A 17,318-nucleotide genomic window follows, 5' to 3' on the forward strand; every position below is an offset into this window, starting at 1 on the left:
ATGCTGAGTGCTGGGCACCCTTATTTGGAGTCTTCTGTTGGTGAGCACCAGGAAGGGCACAGAGACCTGGGAACTCACTCTAGAGGAGATATATTTTTGACTCATGTATTAGCATTCAAAATCCTTTAAGTGATAACAGCTGTAATGTTTTTCTTTGAGTGATTATAAATGGTTTAAATTCTCTTTCTAGTTCATTGTGTGAAATTCACTGGATGCTTTGGTATATGTCTATGGGATAATGGTCAAGGTCTAGAAGAAGGAAAGTTCAAATGGGAAAACATACTAAAAGTAGCATTTTGTGCACAAAGCACCATACTTCCATTGTTAAATAATGCCCATAACAACCACAAAAAATTCTAGAATTTCAGTAGTACTTTGGTACAGATAAAATTAATTTTTTTTCCTTATGGTTTTCTGTAGTTATACTTTTGTGGGGTTTGTATAGATTGCTTTTATATTAATTAGCTTTGCTTTCGATTTTTTTTGGTTCCTTTACTTATAATATGTGCTTTTTTAACCGTGTTTGTTAAAGATATGCACTCAAAGACTCTTTATTTAATACCTTTACTCCACATTCTGCTCAGAGAATTGATTCTTTCTGCGTGACATCATGTTGCTTTTTTCCGGCTCATATATCAGCTGTTTATTTTTCTTTTTTTCCTCTTCTTTTTTTTTTTTTTTTGTTTTATTTCATTTGAATTTAATTTCTCCCTGTTTTTTCTACCTTCCCTTCCCCCTTTCCCTTTTCTCTTTTGTTTTTCTTTTGTCTTCAGCCTATTCTGCAAACTTGGAGTTCTTGTCAGGCATAGGATTTCACTATTTGGTAAGGAGACCCTTAAACAAATACTAGCATGGCCATCACTTGGTTTTCTTTGCCATTTTTGCACTGTGTTGTGTGCTGCTATGTTGCATGAATGCATGTTTGCATGGCTGCATGCATGGTCGTCATAGGCCAAGGTAAGGTCCTCAAGGTTGTTTATGAGTAGCATTACCTATAGTAAAATTGAAGACCGTAAGTTTGTATACCAGTCCAAAGCACACTTGAAAATCACAAACTTATATTATTAAAGATCAAATGAATGAAAACGGCAGTTTCTACCTTATTTTATTTCAGAGGGGTGAAGCAAAACTGGGCCTCTGAATTTGTGTTTGCTTATCTCTGATAGATTAAATACCCATCCACAGTTTTTAATTGTACTTACTTTTTCAATGCTCTTGACTACAAATTTGCATGTTGACTGTATTCCAGACATTGGAACTTCATAATAGAGACAGGCCTGGGTTTGCCAAAAGCAAGTTCTCTGGTACCTCCAAACCCCACAGTAGTCAGTTTTTGTTCATTTCTGAGAATTCATGTAGCTGAAGTTCATGTTCCCAAACCCTGCTTTCCAGTAGCCATGCAGGGCAGTCACTCACTTTTCACAGACTCTCCTTGCAGTGGGGCTTTAAGACTCTATAGCAGTTGGCAGTTTATTTTTTACACTTTCCTGCATCTGCATTCATAAACTGCCAAGGCAAATTTTAGCCCAAAGCTCTCTAGATTTTGAGACAGTGTTGTGGTGACTTCAGTAAGAAAACATTGAGTGTGTTTAGAGATTTATAAGTCCTAGTCCATTCACCAAAAACCCTAAGGATTATGTTATTTCTATAAAAGCCACAAAGGATAAACTGAGAAATAGGTACATGTATATCTGTGTGTGTGTGTGTATATATATGCAAATAATTTTTACATTCTTTACATTTGTTTGAGAAATGATAGCTTCTAGATATGACTACTTAATGCTGCATTTGGTTTCTAATATTATTATATCCAACGTTTGGGTACTCTTAAGATATGATTCCCATAAATTGCTGAGGTTTTTGCATTAATGTTTCAGTTATCCAAAATTCATGGGGAAATTGCCTTCCGAATGATCTCCAGTTGACAGCCTTTTGTTTTGACTTCTCTTCAACTTAGAAGAACTTCTATGTAAATTATTCAGACAGAACTTTCATGTACTCTTTAACCTTTTCATAATAATTATGTATTCAAAAATTCTCCATCTGTCTTCAGAGAATACTGTCTAATTATATCTACCTCTGGTGGGGACCCCATAATACTTTCTGTTGTTTATCTCTAGCATCTTACATATTTTAACCTCTTGGTTTCCAATGTTACATTTTGCTATAACTTCACATTTTAAATTTTTTGAGGTATTCCATATATACAGTGAAGTACACAAATCTTAAGAGCAGCATGATGACATAGCTTGATGGAATTTTACATGTATTTGCCCATTTTTCTCAGTTCAAGGCATAGAACATTTTCAGCATCCCAGAAGCCTACCTCGTGCCATTTTGCAATTTATAGCCCTCTGCAAAGGAACTATATTTAAACTAATCTAGTGGTCTACTAATGTAGACTTTCATTACCATGTATTAATTTTGCCTGTTGTTTAATCTCCTTTATTCCCTTTGAATATATTAAGGGCTCAGTAATGGAAGATAAATACATACTGTAACTTGTTGTAATAATCAGAGGAGAAGAACTGGATTTTGACCTTCATTTCATCTGTGATTCTAATATTTCATCTAGGCGTTGTATATTATATCCTTTTGCCTTTAAATATAACTATTTTTTATTTTTAACAGGAATTTATTGGAGAACTTCTGTGTGTCTTTATCTGGAAAGCATACTTTAATGTGCATTTTATTAATGTCACATTATTTTTTCAAATTCGCTTTGGCATTTGCTTATAAAACAATACAAAGGTCAAGAAGTCTTTATTATTCAACAATACTCTAATATAGCTTTGTCAACATTTTAGCATTTAGGTCTTAGACTTGTAAACTTTACATATTATAGCTATAGCTTGGTTTCAGACATTAACATGATGTCCTGAAGAAAATAATGGACTTTGATCAGAAAACCTGTATGTAAGTCCCCTCTTTGTAACTGAACCAGTTGAATGATCTGGACAAGGGACTTGACTTCTCTTGATAATTATTTATTTTATTTTTTTCATTTTGAAACTAGATTAAAATAACTACTAACTTTAGAGATCTATTGTATATATAAAATCTCATATGAGACGATGAATGTTAAAGTGCTTTGTAAACTGTAATCATACCACTTTCAAGTCTAAGATATTCTTAGCCTTATTTGTACAGCTTATATTTAGATGACTCAAGTTACATACAGGCTAAACTAGGGCAGTTAGCTATTTAAAGTGCATGCACCATGAAATCTTTAAAATCTAGGCATTTTCACATCAAAGCAGAAGTGGTATAATTCAAGTATTTACTTTAAAAAAATTAACTTTTATTATCTTTTGGCCATATCATGGGGCATGCGGGATCTTTGTTACCCAACCAGGGATCAACCTGTGCCCCACCACAGTGATAGCATGGAGTCTTAACCACTGAACTGTCTGGGAAGTCCCAAGTATTGACCATTTGATGTATCAATTTTACCATTGTGGATTTTCCTAAAGAAAAAGAGATCTAACAGCATATATACAGTGGTCTTTTGTATATGGACATATTAATCTCTTACTTTTTTCTTTCACCCTATCTTTACATTATTTTTTTCTGTGTTCTGGGAGACACCAACTGATGATCAAAATGTTTTTCCTGTACTTAGTTCAAAAAATTGTTCACGGCCTAACTTAAGAATAAAGTGAGACAGAAGTGAAAGTTGAATTTAACAAAGAAATACTTGGGGTTGTGTCAAGTAGCAAAACATATAGAAAGAAATACATTAACCTGAAACATGTCAGGAAGGTGCGATTAGTGATAAGAAGGAAGCATTAAAAAACACCAGGAGGCAAAACTCTTGTCATGATGGTGGTAATTGTGGGGAGCTGAGTTTGATCAGCAATGGAATATTTATTCTAAGGTGGCTGCCAGATTATATCTCTAAAACTTCATCTCTAGTTCAGAAAATTTTCTGATATATAAAATGAGGATTCCCCAAATTTAAACTTCTATATTTGCTTTATCTTTTACCTACTTTAAAATATTTTCTATACATTGAAGCACACTAAGAATTAAAGAGATGAGTCATGTTTTTATGCCTCATATATGCTTTTGAAGGTGTTTAAACCACTTCATTTTATCTTAGAAAAAGGTAGAATTTTTAAAAAGGGGAACAAGCCATATTCCCAGCATAACAGTAGTTCTGGTATACCTGTAAAATACTTTATGGAAAAAATAGTAAGTAAAATAGCATCTGTTTTATATATAGGGCTTCCCTGGTGGCTCAGTGGTAAAGAATCCACCTGCCAATGCAGGAGATGTGGTTTCAATCCATGGGTAGGGAAGATCCCCTGGAGAAGAGAATGGCAATCCACTCCTGTATTCTTTTCTGGGAAATCCCATGGACAGAGGAGCCTGGCGGGCTGCAGTCCATAGGATCGCAAAGAGTTGGACACAATTTAGCGACTAAATAGCAACTGTTTTATATGTAGTCTTCCCTTTTGACTTCTGAAATGCTTGCTAGTAATTATAAGTTGGTGTATTTTGGAACAAATAAGTTCTTGTACTTTGGAAAATCAGTTAGAACTGGCTAAGACCCAGGCAGGTTGACAAGGTATAAGGACCCCATGTGCCATATTCAGGGACACATTGTTGACTAATGAAATACTGCTTTTAATGCCTCCATTTTCCCTCATTTATGCTAAGTCCCTCACTTTGGACTTCCCCGGTGGCTCAGATGGTAAAGCGTCTGCCTACAACGCAGGAGACCTGGGTTTGATCCCTGGGTTGGGAAGATCTCCTGGAGAAGGAAATGGCAACCCACTCCAGTATTCTTGCCTGGAAAATCCCATGGACGGAGGAACCTGGTAGGCTACAGTCCATAGGGTAGCAAAGAGTCAGACACGACTGAGCAACATTTGGTATTTGGTATGCTAAGTGGAAATTCTGAATGTCTAACTGCCTAATTTTAAGGCAATTAGAGAATCCTCAACTTCTGCTATTATAGCCTATTTAAGGCTCTCAGTTATTTTTAGAGGAAGTGGAATCTGGCAACCATAACTCCAACAGGAATAGCATGGTGACACAGGACTTCTTCACGGCTTTCTTTTTCCATGTGGAAGTAAATCAAATGCCTTAATGACATTCATTTTATGCATTCATTCAGTAAATATTTTCTGTGTGTGAGGCATTCTCTTAGGCTCTGAGGATAGAAAAATGAAGATTTCTTTACCTTTTTACTACTCCCAACCTAAGCCAATATACAGGTGGCTTTCACCTGCATGCCTCTAAGAACATACTAACCCTGCTCTCAGAACTCCCTCTTGCCTTTCTAAACTGTGTTCCAAAACCATCATATCTCTCGCCTCCCCTCCAAAAAACAAGACAAAGCAAAAAATGATCTCAAAACTGAATATACTCTTGTGTAGCCAGTGGCTTCCCATTTCTCTAGAATTAAGATCAGAATTCTTAATCTGGCCATTTAATCTGGTTAGTGTTTCATAGTCTGCCCTCCGTGTACCCCTCCACCCCTGTTTCCCAGAGAATTCTTGCTTCCTCACGATGCCTCAGCTTAAGTGGTCTTCCTTCTGCTTCTTGAAAGTGTCATTTTCATAGCTGCTCAGGCCATTTGCACCATCCATGATTACTGACTGTAATGGGATCCTGTATATGCCCCTCTCATGGGATGAACTATCCACCGTTCAGATTTCAACCTAAGTAGTATTCTCTCTGGAAGATCATAGCTGACCTCTCTGATTATACTCGCTCTACTATTATAACATTCTCTTAGCTCTATGTACTTTTCCTTCATCTCAGTGATGAGTTACTAGATTAACTTCTCTCTTTGGTGCAAAACTCAGCTCTTTGAAGGCTTATTTTTGTATCCTCAGAGCCCAGGAGGAAGTCTGGCACATAGTGGCTGTTTTATAAATATCTTATGATGGAATGAATCAACCAACCAGGTCTTACCTTTAAGAAAACTACAGTCTAAAGAGTAGATAAGTAAGTAGATGCTTTTAGCAATGAGATAAGTGCTATCAGTTTGGAATTTTCTTACCTTCACAAAAAGCCCAAACTTTACATTTTTTTCTCCTTGAGAATAAGAAAAATATAGTATCCACTTATCTCACAATTGGTGAGAATCACATTTTTAAAAAATTCTTAAAGCCTTCCACTTAGAGCACTTACATTGAAAAGGAAGTAACACTGTAACTAATGACTCTTAAAACAAGATCATTAAAGTCTACTAACAATGATCTATTCAGTTCAAGTAACTATTCGAGAAAGCTGGCACAAAATAGTTATCATTTAGAGGCTTTGTCTACTTTCCTGTTTTCTGCTGAGTTTTTAACACATTAGCAAGACAGTTAATTAGCAAGACAGTTAGTCCAGAGTCCTAGGATTTACTGGAGAATTTCCAGCTTTGATGACAAATAGGTTTCTAGGAATGCCTGGAGTAGAGCAAGCATTTTGCAGCATGATCAACATATTTCTTATCAGCAATATTTCTTCTGGTTGACCTCAATAACCCTAGAACTCAACATTTTCACATCATTAATACAGCTCCAATATTAGCTTCATGAATATTGGACAAGTATTATCACATGTTTAAATGAAGCAACAGGTTTTGTTAAAATACTTGTTTTCTCCCTCTAGGGTGAGTATGACTGATTTAAACTGGTGCCAAAATCTTAATATTGTTTTTCAAAGAGTTTTAATAGTAAATAGAGTAATATTATGAATTCTATCCATTGATATCTCTCTCTGATTAAAAAATTAGTGGATTGAGTTTATGTTGATTCCCCTTGACCTGCCCCCCCCCCAAACTCTGTATTTAAATGAAGAGTTTTCTTGTATCAGGAGATATTAGAAAATATTACAGTCATCTTTCCATATCTGCAGGCTCTGCATCTATGAATTCAACCAATCAGGGATCAAAAATACTCAAAAAAAATAATTCCAGAAGGTTCCAAAAAGTAGTGCTTGAATTCACCATACCTCAACAAATTTGTACATAACTTTTACATTGTATTCTTTATTATTAGTAATCTAGAGATGATTTAATGTATAAAGGAGGATGCATGTAGGTTAAATGTAAATACTATGCTATTTTATACAAGGGACTCAAGCATCCTTGGATTTTGGTGTTGGGGGAGGGTCTTGGGACCAGTCCCCTGTGGATACTGAGGAACGACTGTTAATGTTTGTATTGTCCCTAAAAAGGTTCAGATTGTGTATATGTTTGTTTAATAGGATACATATAATGAAATGAAAGTCATTTGAAGCACTAAGAATCCCTGAGGATAGTGCTCTGGGAGAACTGAGTATGTCATTATGCTAAGAATTTAATGGTTTAAATTAAATTTTAAAAATAGCACAATCTGCTACTTTTTTTTTTCCTTTTTTTAATTTTATTTTTAAACTTTACATAATTGTATTAGTTTTGCCAAGTATCAAAATGAATCCGCCACAGGTATACATGTAAAGTTCTATTTTCTATTGGAGTATAATTGGTTAACAATGTTGTGTTAGTTTCATGTCTACAGCAAAGTGATTCCGTCATACATATGCATCTATTCTTTTTAAAATTATTTTCTCATTTAGGTTGTTAGAGAATATTAAGCAGAGTTCCCTGTGCTATACAGTAGGTCCTTGTTGATGATCTATTTTGCATATATAGCAAGTTTCCTTTATACATTAGGAAACTCTTGCTTTTCTCATACATACTGTCCTAAAACTACAGAATCTTTCAGTCACATTAAGACCTTAAGGATCCTCTTAATGATGAATGGTGGTTTAGTCACTAAGTCATGTCTAACTCCTGTGACTGAAAGATTCTGTAGCTTTAGGACAGTATGTATGAGAAAAGCAAGAGTTTCAATGTATAAAGGAAACTTGCTATATTAAAAATAGCCTAATTCTTATAGAGGGTAAATATCAGACTCAGACATTTCAATGAACATAATATCAGAAGATAGATACTTCTTTCATTTCAATATGCCACTCTGAGAGGATTTCCTGACTTTGAGCAAAAGAATAGCATGTGCAATATATGTTCTAGTTGAACTGAAACTTTTCACCAAGTTAGGGACTCAGTAATTTTAATCTTTTCAATATCACAGACTTTGGAAGTAATGAAATCTTCAGCATGCTTCAGTTTCTACCTACTCATAATTTGGAGAGAAATTTTTACCTTTTAGCATAATTTTATTTCATCTTCTTAATAAAGATTTTTCTAAGGTTAATCATCTCTTCAGAGAAGATAGTATAATGAGATATTGTATCAGGAGCCATGTTAGGAAAGTAAAGAAGAATAAAAATTAGAATAACTGTTGACTGTTTTCCTAGGAGAAAGTCAACATTCTGCGAATTCTCAGTATATTAGTTTATAAAACAGCAGCAGTTACATGTATCAAATTTTGGATACCATTGAAAACTCCTGAACTGTAGAAACCTTATATTTAAAACCACAAAACAGTTTGAGATTAAAATGCAAAAAGGATATTTTGACTCTAACAGCTTTAGCTTTGTTATTATTTAGGGGGTTGTTTTATTTTATGAGTTGCTAACAATGTTTTTAAAAACCCTATGCTTGCTGTATGTTGTCATTAGATTCTATGAGCTGTAATTTTAATTTTGTACCTTTGTATCTTTGCTGTTACACACACACACAAACAAACACATAATCTTAAAGATATTAGGTAATCCGTAAGTATTGTTTAGAAGTACGAGAGTTATGTTTGAAGACAGAGGAAGTAGCTTGAACTTGGAAAAAACACCAGTTGAAAGTATCAAACTTTTGGTTTTTATACTACTTAGAGCAGTTAAGAAATTGCATACAGTTAAGTATGTGAAAATACAGTCATCACCTTAAAGTTTTAACATCTTACTATGCTCTGAACTAGCCCCTCTGCTTCTTACTAATAGTGTGATTGACATTCCTGATGATGGTGATCTATATCTCCTTCAGAAGGACAATATCCAGGTTGCTATTTTATTTAAAAGTCTTACTGCATACTTTATCTCTTCATGATTAACCATTAGTTTAGGCATCTATACATGCCAATGAAATTGATTCTTTTGCTTGGTCCATACATTATAACACTAAAGTTCAGTTAATACTTTCTTTCATTCCTTAGGGTCTTTTCCCCACCATTTTTTATGGAGGGCTGTTTCCATTTAAAGTTGTACTCTCTGATCTGGAGTGTCCGAAAATGTATATCTGCCTGAGCTTATAGTTTTGTGACTTTGATAATCACAGAAATCTCATATTTACCATACAGATGTTCACTGGACCCACAGAACTTGTCTAGCCACTGGTGCCCTTTCTTCCTCTTCATACTTACATCCATTGTCATCCCACAGATACTAATTGAGCTCCTGCTATGTGTCAGGCACTAGTCTAGGTGCTGGGCTACATCAGGGCACAAAGCAAACAAAAATCACACCTCACGAGCTTATACAAATAGAAGTTTAAAATGCCCTGAGCCTCCTTTTGGAAAAAGGCATTGCCAGGCTCAGTATGAAGTACAGATACTGATCATCTGTATAAAGGGACAGTATAACTGTGAGTTTTAGGAAAAGAGTTAGAGGCCAGCCTCTCTGAATTGGTGCTGACTTTGGTTGCATTATTAGATTCATAGGCATCGCTTTGTATCCCCTCTCCCTCCCAGGCCTTCGCTCTGTCATTTTCTGTGCTGCGTCCTCCTTATGATTTTTACCTCCAAACATTAGAGGTTATTGGACCTTTCTGCCTCTATATTTATGTTCATGCTAACATTTCATTCAGCCCCATGATTCAAAGAAATGTCCATATGCTTAGGAGACCCAGATTTACAGCTGCAACTTAGATCTCATCTCTGCACTCCGGATTTTTGTATCAGTTGCCTATTCCATATCTCAAGCTGAGATGAATAGGTCCATTGCACTTCACCTGTTGAAAGCAGAATACCCAACTCCCACCCCTCCCATCCCCTTGCATTCTCTGACGTCCACCTTGTACTCTCTACACATCACTGAATCCTACCACCATTCACCCAACTGCTCAGACACTTGCTCACCCAAACAGTTGCGGAGTTATCCTTGTCTCCTTTCCCTCTCACCAACTTGCAACACATAAGCAAAAACTGAACATACGTTCTTAATTGCTTCACCAATAATATCCCAGGCCAAATTTGCCATCTTCAATCTACTGGTTCTAGACTACTGCAAGGGCTTCCTAACTCACTTTTACTCTTGCCCTCCCAGAATTTGGCACACTGGAATTAATCCTCTTAACGTATAAATTGGCTCACATTCTGTTCAAAATGTCTTCCTATTGCACTTAAAAAAAAAAAGTCCAAAGTGCTTGCTCTGGTTGTGATACTCTAGAACTTGGTTCCCTTGTCTCCACCATATATTCTCCTTCTTTTTCCTGAATTTGTCCACAGCATCCATCTTGACTTCCTTGCCAGGATCAGTAGGTTCATTTTCTGCCCCAGAGCCTTTGCACATCTGTTTGTACCACCTGGGCTCTTCTCCCATATATATACATGGTTTGTCCTTTCACTTCATTTAAATCTCTGCTCAAATGCCATCTCCTTGGGGAGGACCCAGTGACCACTCCCCCTGTTACTCTATCCAGTTGCTCTCATCCCCATTCCCTGCTATATATACTTTTACCTTGGCTATATATTATGTAACATTGATTTTTTTTTTTTGGCTTAATAGTTCATTATGTGTCCCCCATTAAAATGCAAGTACCATAACTCTAGCTTATTACTGGAAGTTTAAGAGTACCTGGTATTTATCGTGTATTTATTGAGTGAATGAATAACTAAATGAAAAATACTTCTAAGGACTATAGTAGAAGCCCTAGCACTGCCACCAGTTAATAGACAGGGGCATGACAAATTCTGCCCTTCTACGGATTTTGTCATCATTATTATTGGAAGTTCTGAGATTCAAAGCATGAGATTAATGGAACATTTGTCATCATTATTATTGGAAGTTCTGAGATTCAAAGCATGAGATTAATGGAACATTTACTGAAAGAACTCAAGAGTCTCAGCAATGAATACCTAATTTATTTTTTCGTATTTGTGTTATACCACTAAACTGGAATGCCCACACACTAAGGAAATTATTAATTTCCATGTATGTTTAATTCATTCATTTTAGGGTACTTTTGTGTATAAAGAGTATAGTATACTCAAATGTTTTAAAAACTCACATTCAAATAAGAGTTGTCAACCTAAGGACCAGGAAATTATTGTGTATATTACATGTAGGAAAGCATGAAATGAAGAAGTGATCAGTGTCAGACTATATTGTGTGTGGTCACTTTGTTACTTTGGATTCATATTTTCTTTATTGTATCCTTATCATAAAGTAAAATATATGTATTATATGATTCATATTTCTGTACTTAGTGATGAAATATTCCTATAAAATAAGTTTCATCTTATTTTTCAAGGGGAGTTGCCCCATTTTAGATATCTCATAAGTAATGTCTAACTTCTTCAGCCTCTGATACTTTCTTACATGATGGTTTGGTACTTCTTTTTCACCAAAGACCAACAACATTCAGGCATGTTAGTTCATGTGAATGCAGTTAAATTCAGGCAAAATAATTCATCTTAATGCTGTTGAATGCAATAAGAAAGCAGACATACTTGGGGTAATTAAAAGGGAATTAAATTTTATTAGACTTTACTCACCTCATTTCACAGAGGATATCGGCTGACTTAAAAAGTTGACATACAATATGATTTAAAAATAATGTGAACTGGTATTGGGAGGGGGATATGTTTGAAGACTCCAGTTAAAATTCTTTGGATAGTGCAGTGCTTCGAATGCTTCTTGAGTATGTCAGCTATTTGATGAAACATGCTTTATTGCTTTTCTACTTACATTTGCATAACCACTTTTAAGCAGAAAAACTGCATGATTTTAAACTTGATTATCAAAAAGTCCCTTGAATTGAGTTATCCTTATTGAGTTGTGCCTTGACTAATTTTTTGGAACACAAGCGTTAATAGAAAGAGGAACATTGAGAATTTCTCAGAGCAGTTTATACAGCTATTTGTTTCCTCTTTAGGGAACGATGCAACATCAATTGTCAACTGTCTTCATATTTTGGGTCAGACTTTGGATGCAAGGTAAATGGATATGTTTTTATCTCAGTCAATGAGTGTAAAAATGATATATACGAATCTGAAGAAAAAGCTAGTGTCTTCGTTGGAATTGTAATGAAGACTTCAGATGAAAAAGAAAATATTTTATAAATTAATAATACAAGTAAGTAAGTGTTAGTCGCTCAGTCGTGCCCAGCGCTTTGTGACCCCGTGGACTGCAGCCCACCAGGCTCCTCTGTCCATGAGATTTTCCAGGCAACGATACTGGAGTGGGTCACCATTTTCTTCTCCAGAGGATCTTCCCAAACCAGGGATCGAACCCAGGTCTCCTGCACTGCAGGCACATTCTTTACTAACTGAGCTACAAGGGAAGCCCAGTAATACAAGAGCATTATATTATTTTTATATATAATCAGATACAGATTGTTATTTAAATTTCAAGTAATTTCTGTAGTGGCTAGGTATATAATTGAGAGTTGCATTGGGACTATATCATGTGAGGTAAAAATAATGAGCTACAACTCTAGACAGCTTATTAACTTCAAAGCATGGTAGTTGTACTCCATTTTGTTATAATGTTTAGTTTTATAGGAAACATGAGGGTTTTATTCTTATTTTACAGTTGAGTAAAGTGAAGCTCAAGATTCCATAATAAGTGTGGAAGTAGGCCAATTTCCAAGTCCGTGCACTTTCTACCCTGCCCTAATATCACCATGACCAGAAATCCAAATACAAAACCAATTTGGTTAGCTTGATTCAGCCATTAAACCATTCATTTAATTCATTAATTATCCAGGATATATCTAAATAAAAGTTCCTAAAAGTCTTCCACAGAGAATATTCAGTGATACCTTGAATTATTCATTTTAATGTTTAAGATTTTATTTGAGATGTTTTATATAATAAAGAAAGAAGATACAATTATACACCTTGATTTTCTACGTGAAATAGTGGCTTTTAGCATGTCACTTTCATACAGAGTTCAGTCTTCAGAGACGTATTTAGAAAAAACGGATTTTCTACCGTTAAAAGTAAAAAAAAAAAAGTCTATCAGTTGGTAACTTGGTTTAACCGCCATTAAATGTTTCTTTCACACCCATTGTCTCACAAAACAGTCTAGTTTTGTTGGATCTGAGGTGAACTAAACTTGCTCAGGACCTAAGTTTTGTTAGTCATGAAATAAGTATTCTCAAAATTTGAGACCACAGTTGAAAAGCATACATCATTATAACTTTGGGAGCCATTTGGGATTTCCCTAACAGTCCAGTGGTTGATTCAGGGCTCCCAACATAGAGGGCAGGTTTGGGGTTTGATCCGTGGTTGGGGGATTAAGGTTCCTCATTTGTGCGGCCACAGGGAGGGTCGGGAGAGTAGGGATGATGTTTAGAAAAAAAAAAAAGAAGAACTACATTTTGCTTCAAGATCCTAATTAAGTTGACTCTAAAGGCATTTAGGAAAGATTATGCATGTATGGAGTGATACTACTATAACTTCAAGTATATAAGAAAAATAATGTTATTTGAAAGTGGATTAAAAAAATTAAGTTGACTATCGTCATGAACAAATAAACATGAGTTAAAAGCATGTTTTATTTGTATTTTCTGTGCTCCTACCACAAGGTATAAGTTGTCCCTTCTTTGCTCCCTAGGACTGTGATGAAGACTGGCCTGGAGAGTGTTAAAAGTGCACTCAGAGCCTTCCTGGACAATGCCGCAGAGGATCTGGAGAAGACGATGGAGAATCTTAAGCAGGGCCAGTTCACCCACACCCGAAACCAACCCAAAGGTGTTACTCAGATTATCAATTATACCACGGTGGCACTGTTACCAATGCTGTCATCATTATTTGAGCATATTGGCCAGCATCAGTTCGGAGAAGATCTCATATGTATGTAAATCTATTAGAGTTTCATTATCTAAATGGTACAATCGGAAATTGTAACAGCCACATCATAGAGATTACTCAAACACTGCTTTAAATTTTTTTTTTTTTTTTGGAAGAACACTTGAAGTTGACATTTGAGTTACAAAACCATTATTATAGAGGTAGATCATGAATTCACAGGAGGGACCAGTAAGGTAGTGGATATAGATAGTCTACATTGTTGACATACAAGTTCCAAATTTTACTCTTTTTATGATGTCTTTTTCCCTGGAAATTTTCTAATGCAGTTTCACCATAGGACATGCAGCATTAAGTGTTTTCAAATTATTTCTGAGTTGATGCAAATTGTTTGTGCAAGCTCTCCTACCAATATGTGAAGACTGCTGAGACAAAGTCTGTATCTAAATAATTGATCTACCAGGGTGGCTCAAATGTCCTTGGTTTATAGATTTCAGTCTGTTTTCATAGGGGATTTCATCTGCTGTTTTTGTCTGGAATTCTGTAGTTATTAAAAATAGCCACAGAATGCCGAAGCTTGAGTGGAAAGAGAACACATGACCTAAGTTCCTTCCCTTCTGCCTGTATGAACATGAAGGAAGAGAAAAGCCAATATCTAGCAGTCAAGTGGGTCTTGCCCACAGACCCACGCACTCAGACTCTCAAATGGTGTAGGTCTCCCAGGTAAAGTTCTGTAAAAACCATTGTGGTAATCAGAGAATGGCACCAAGACTAGTTTCGAAATATTGATACTACTTGAACCAGTGGGAACATTACTTCCCATCCCATGTTGACATAGAAACAAGTATGGGAGAGGAGAATGATATGGTGTGTCCTTCAGAAAGTGGTAACAGAGTTGGCATTAGAAATCCAAGGTTCTTATATTTCTTTGCCTGTTGAACATGTTTATTAAATCAGAGATCATCTTAGAAGTTTTATTTTCTAGCTTTAGAAACTACAAGAGTAACTTTCTTATGCTTTGAATTCTAAGTTGTTTCAGAAATAAATCATACACCCCATTCTCCAGCATTCTCATTCTTGTTCATTTGAGAGTTAAAATAAAAGATACTGTCTTTATGTACCTTTGAAACAGGAGTCAAAATGGACCTGTCCTCCCAGATATTCTTGTGCTTAGTTTTATTCTTGAAGAGATCCTTGTTCTTATGCCTAAAGAAAAATGATAAATTGTTCCTGATAATATTCTGTCTGTATAATCAGAGCATGAGTCTTTAGAATGCTTTTAGCTCCTTCAAGAAAAGACTTTTATTTGAGAAAAAAGTTTTAAATGTAATTTAAATATAATTTTTAAATTTTGTATTTTAAAATATAATCATGAATTTAAATATAATTTTATATGTTCTTATATTTTGTCAAATATTAAAATATTAGTATGTCTTTGATATAGAATTTTGTTTTTAGCCTAAACTTTCTCAGGACAGTGTATTGATAACAAGTGTTTTGAATGAAATTCTCTTTTTCCTTAGTGGAAGATGTACAGGTGTCATGTTATAGAATTCTGACTAGCTTGTATGCTTTGGGAACCAGCAAGAGTATTTATGTGGAAAGGTAAGATTTTAAGAGTTTAACTTCTTACTAATAGTTTTTTTAGATGTTATAATTATTCATTTCCAGGGTTTCATTTTGTAACTTTTTCCTTAGTTATAAACTAAACAACCAGATTGATGTGTTGAATTCCTTGGGAGGAATTAGGCAATCTTTAAGCTAAATGCTAAATTTGATTGATATGTTTATTAATATAATAAATGCCAATTTATGAATGAAAAATGTAAAGCAATAATGGTAAAGACCATATTTAATATAAAGTTTAAACTTTAAAACATTAATGAATCTTATAAAAGACTGAATATGGGTAGTTATTAAACCAGTTTAATTTTTTCTTAAGTTCAAGAGGGGAAGATTTGCAATGTCAGAGGATGTGGACAGATCAAGTAAGATAAGGTGTCCCCACTGAACTGAAACAAAGGGATCACTGGTAACTTTAGTAAAAAAGTTTCTATGGAAGAGAGAAGAAAAAGAAGACTTTTTTTTTACCAGTTAAAATAAATAAAAAGATATGCTAATAAAAGACCAATAAATGAAGTAAATAAATCAAAGGTATTCTGAGAGAGGAATATTGAGTAGATGTAAATTCTCTTCAAATTAATCTTAATTATAATACAATTTCAAGTAGATATTTGCTTTTTTACTGAACTTGAAAAAATAATTCAGAAGTTCATTAGGAAGAATAAATGCATGAGACTAGCATATACAATTTTGAGAGAGAAAAATAAAATAATAAATGGGTATGCATGTGGCCTACCAAATATTAAAACTTTTTTAAAATGGTAAAGTTGCAATTACCAGTATATAGGAAAGTAGATCAATGGAAAAAAATAATTGCTTTTTGTCTAAATATTTTTGAAGTTTTATCTGCATTTTAAGTTAATCTTTTTTTAAATAATTTTTTGTGGCTATAAAATATATTTTATCCTAAGGAAGTATCATAATATATTGAAATGTTCCTTCATTTTTGACATATAGCTTCTTTTCTCTTTTCATTATCATAAATAATGCTAAATCTATGTTCATAATTTTCTGTGTGTATTTATTTTCTTTCCTTTATCAGAATTTGGAGATCTGGGTTAAAAAGTATGTACATATTAAAGGTTTATGATACACATTTTACTATCTTTTAAAAAACTGATTCATTTTATACTATAAAGTTTGCAAGAGGATTCTTACTTCCTCACATGTTTCTCATTTCTGATTATTCTTTTTTACTATTTATAAATTTAATAGTTAAAATGGGATATCATTTTTATTTTCAGGTGCATTTCTCTGATTACTCGATATGGGCTACTTTGTTATGTTTACTTTGCCATTTTTATTTGTTTGATAAATTACCTTTTCTAATTTTTGTCCATTTTTCTATTAGTTTATTGTCTTACTCATCAGTAATAACCTTTCTATTTATTAATTATTAACCTCTTGTCTGTCATTTCTCCTGTTTTTATGATTTTTCACATTTTTATCCATTTATAGTGCTTATATATAAGACATAATGTACAGATAGTTTTTATGCCATGAAAGTTTTGAACTTTTATATAATCAAATCTACCAGTTACGTCATATGTGTCTTCCTCTTATTTTCATGATTTTAAAAAGTTTATACTGTACCTTAACAACTAGAAATTGAAATATTTGTTCTCCTAGGTTTTTCATGTTTTCATTTGTCTAGATTTACTTTTTAATTCTTTTGTTCATTCAGTAAATATTTATTAAATGTCAGATTCTGGGATATAACAGTAAACAGATAGATCCCTGCTCTCAAAGAGCTTATGTCAAGTGGAAGAAACATAACAAATA

At 34.3% G+C, this 17,318-nt stretch overlaps 1 protein-coding gene across 1 annotated transcript in view; it reads left to right on the plus strand.

Moving 5' to 3' along the window:
- RYR2 (ryanodine receptor 2) overlaps positions 1 to 17,318 on the plus strand; it is an 830,352-nt gene that overhangs the window by 658,492 nt on the left and 154,542 nt on the right. Inside the window, exons 63-66 of the mRNA XM_027531123.1 lie at positions 774 to 823; positions 12,035 to 12,095; positions 13,720 to 13,958; positions 15,437 to 15,518. Of these exons, the coding sequence (XP_027386924.1) occupies positions 774 to 823; positions 12,035 to 12,095; positions 13,720 to 13,958; positions 15,437 to 15,518 (432 nt within the window). The remainder of the gene's footprint in view (positions 1 to 773; positions 824 to 12,034; positions 12,096 to 13,719; positions 13,959 to 15,436; positions 15,519 to 17,318) is intronic.

This window comes from Bos indicus x Bos taurus, chromosome 28 (genome assembly GCF_003369695.1).
Source record: "Bos indicus x Bos taurus breed Angus x Brahman F1 hybrid chromosome 28, Bos_hybrid_MaternalHap_v2.0, whole genome shotgun sequence".
NCBI classification, from domain to species: domain Eukaryota; kingdom Metazoa; phylum Chordata; class Mammalia; order Artiodactyla; family Bovidae; genus Bos; species Bos indicus x Bos taurus.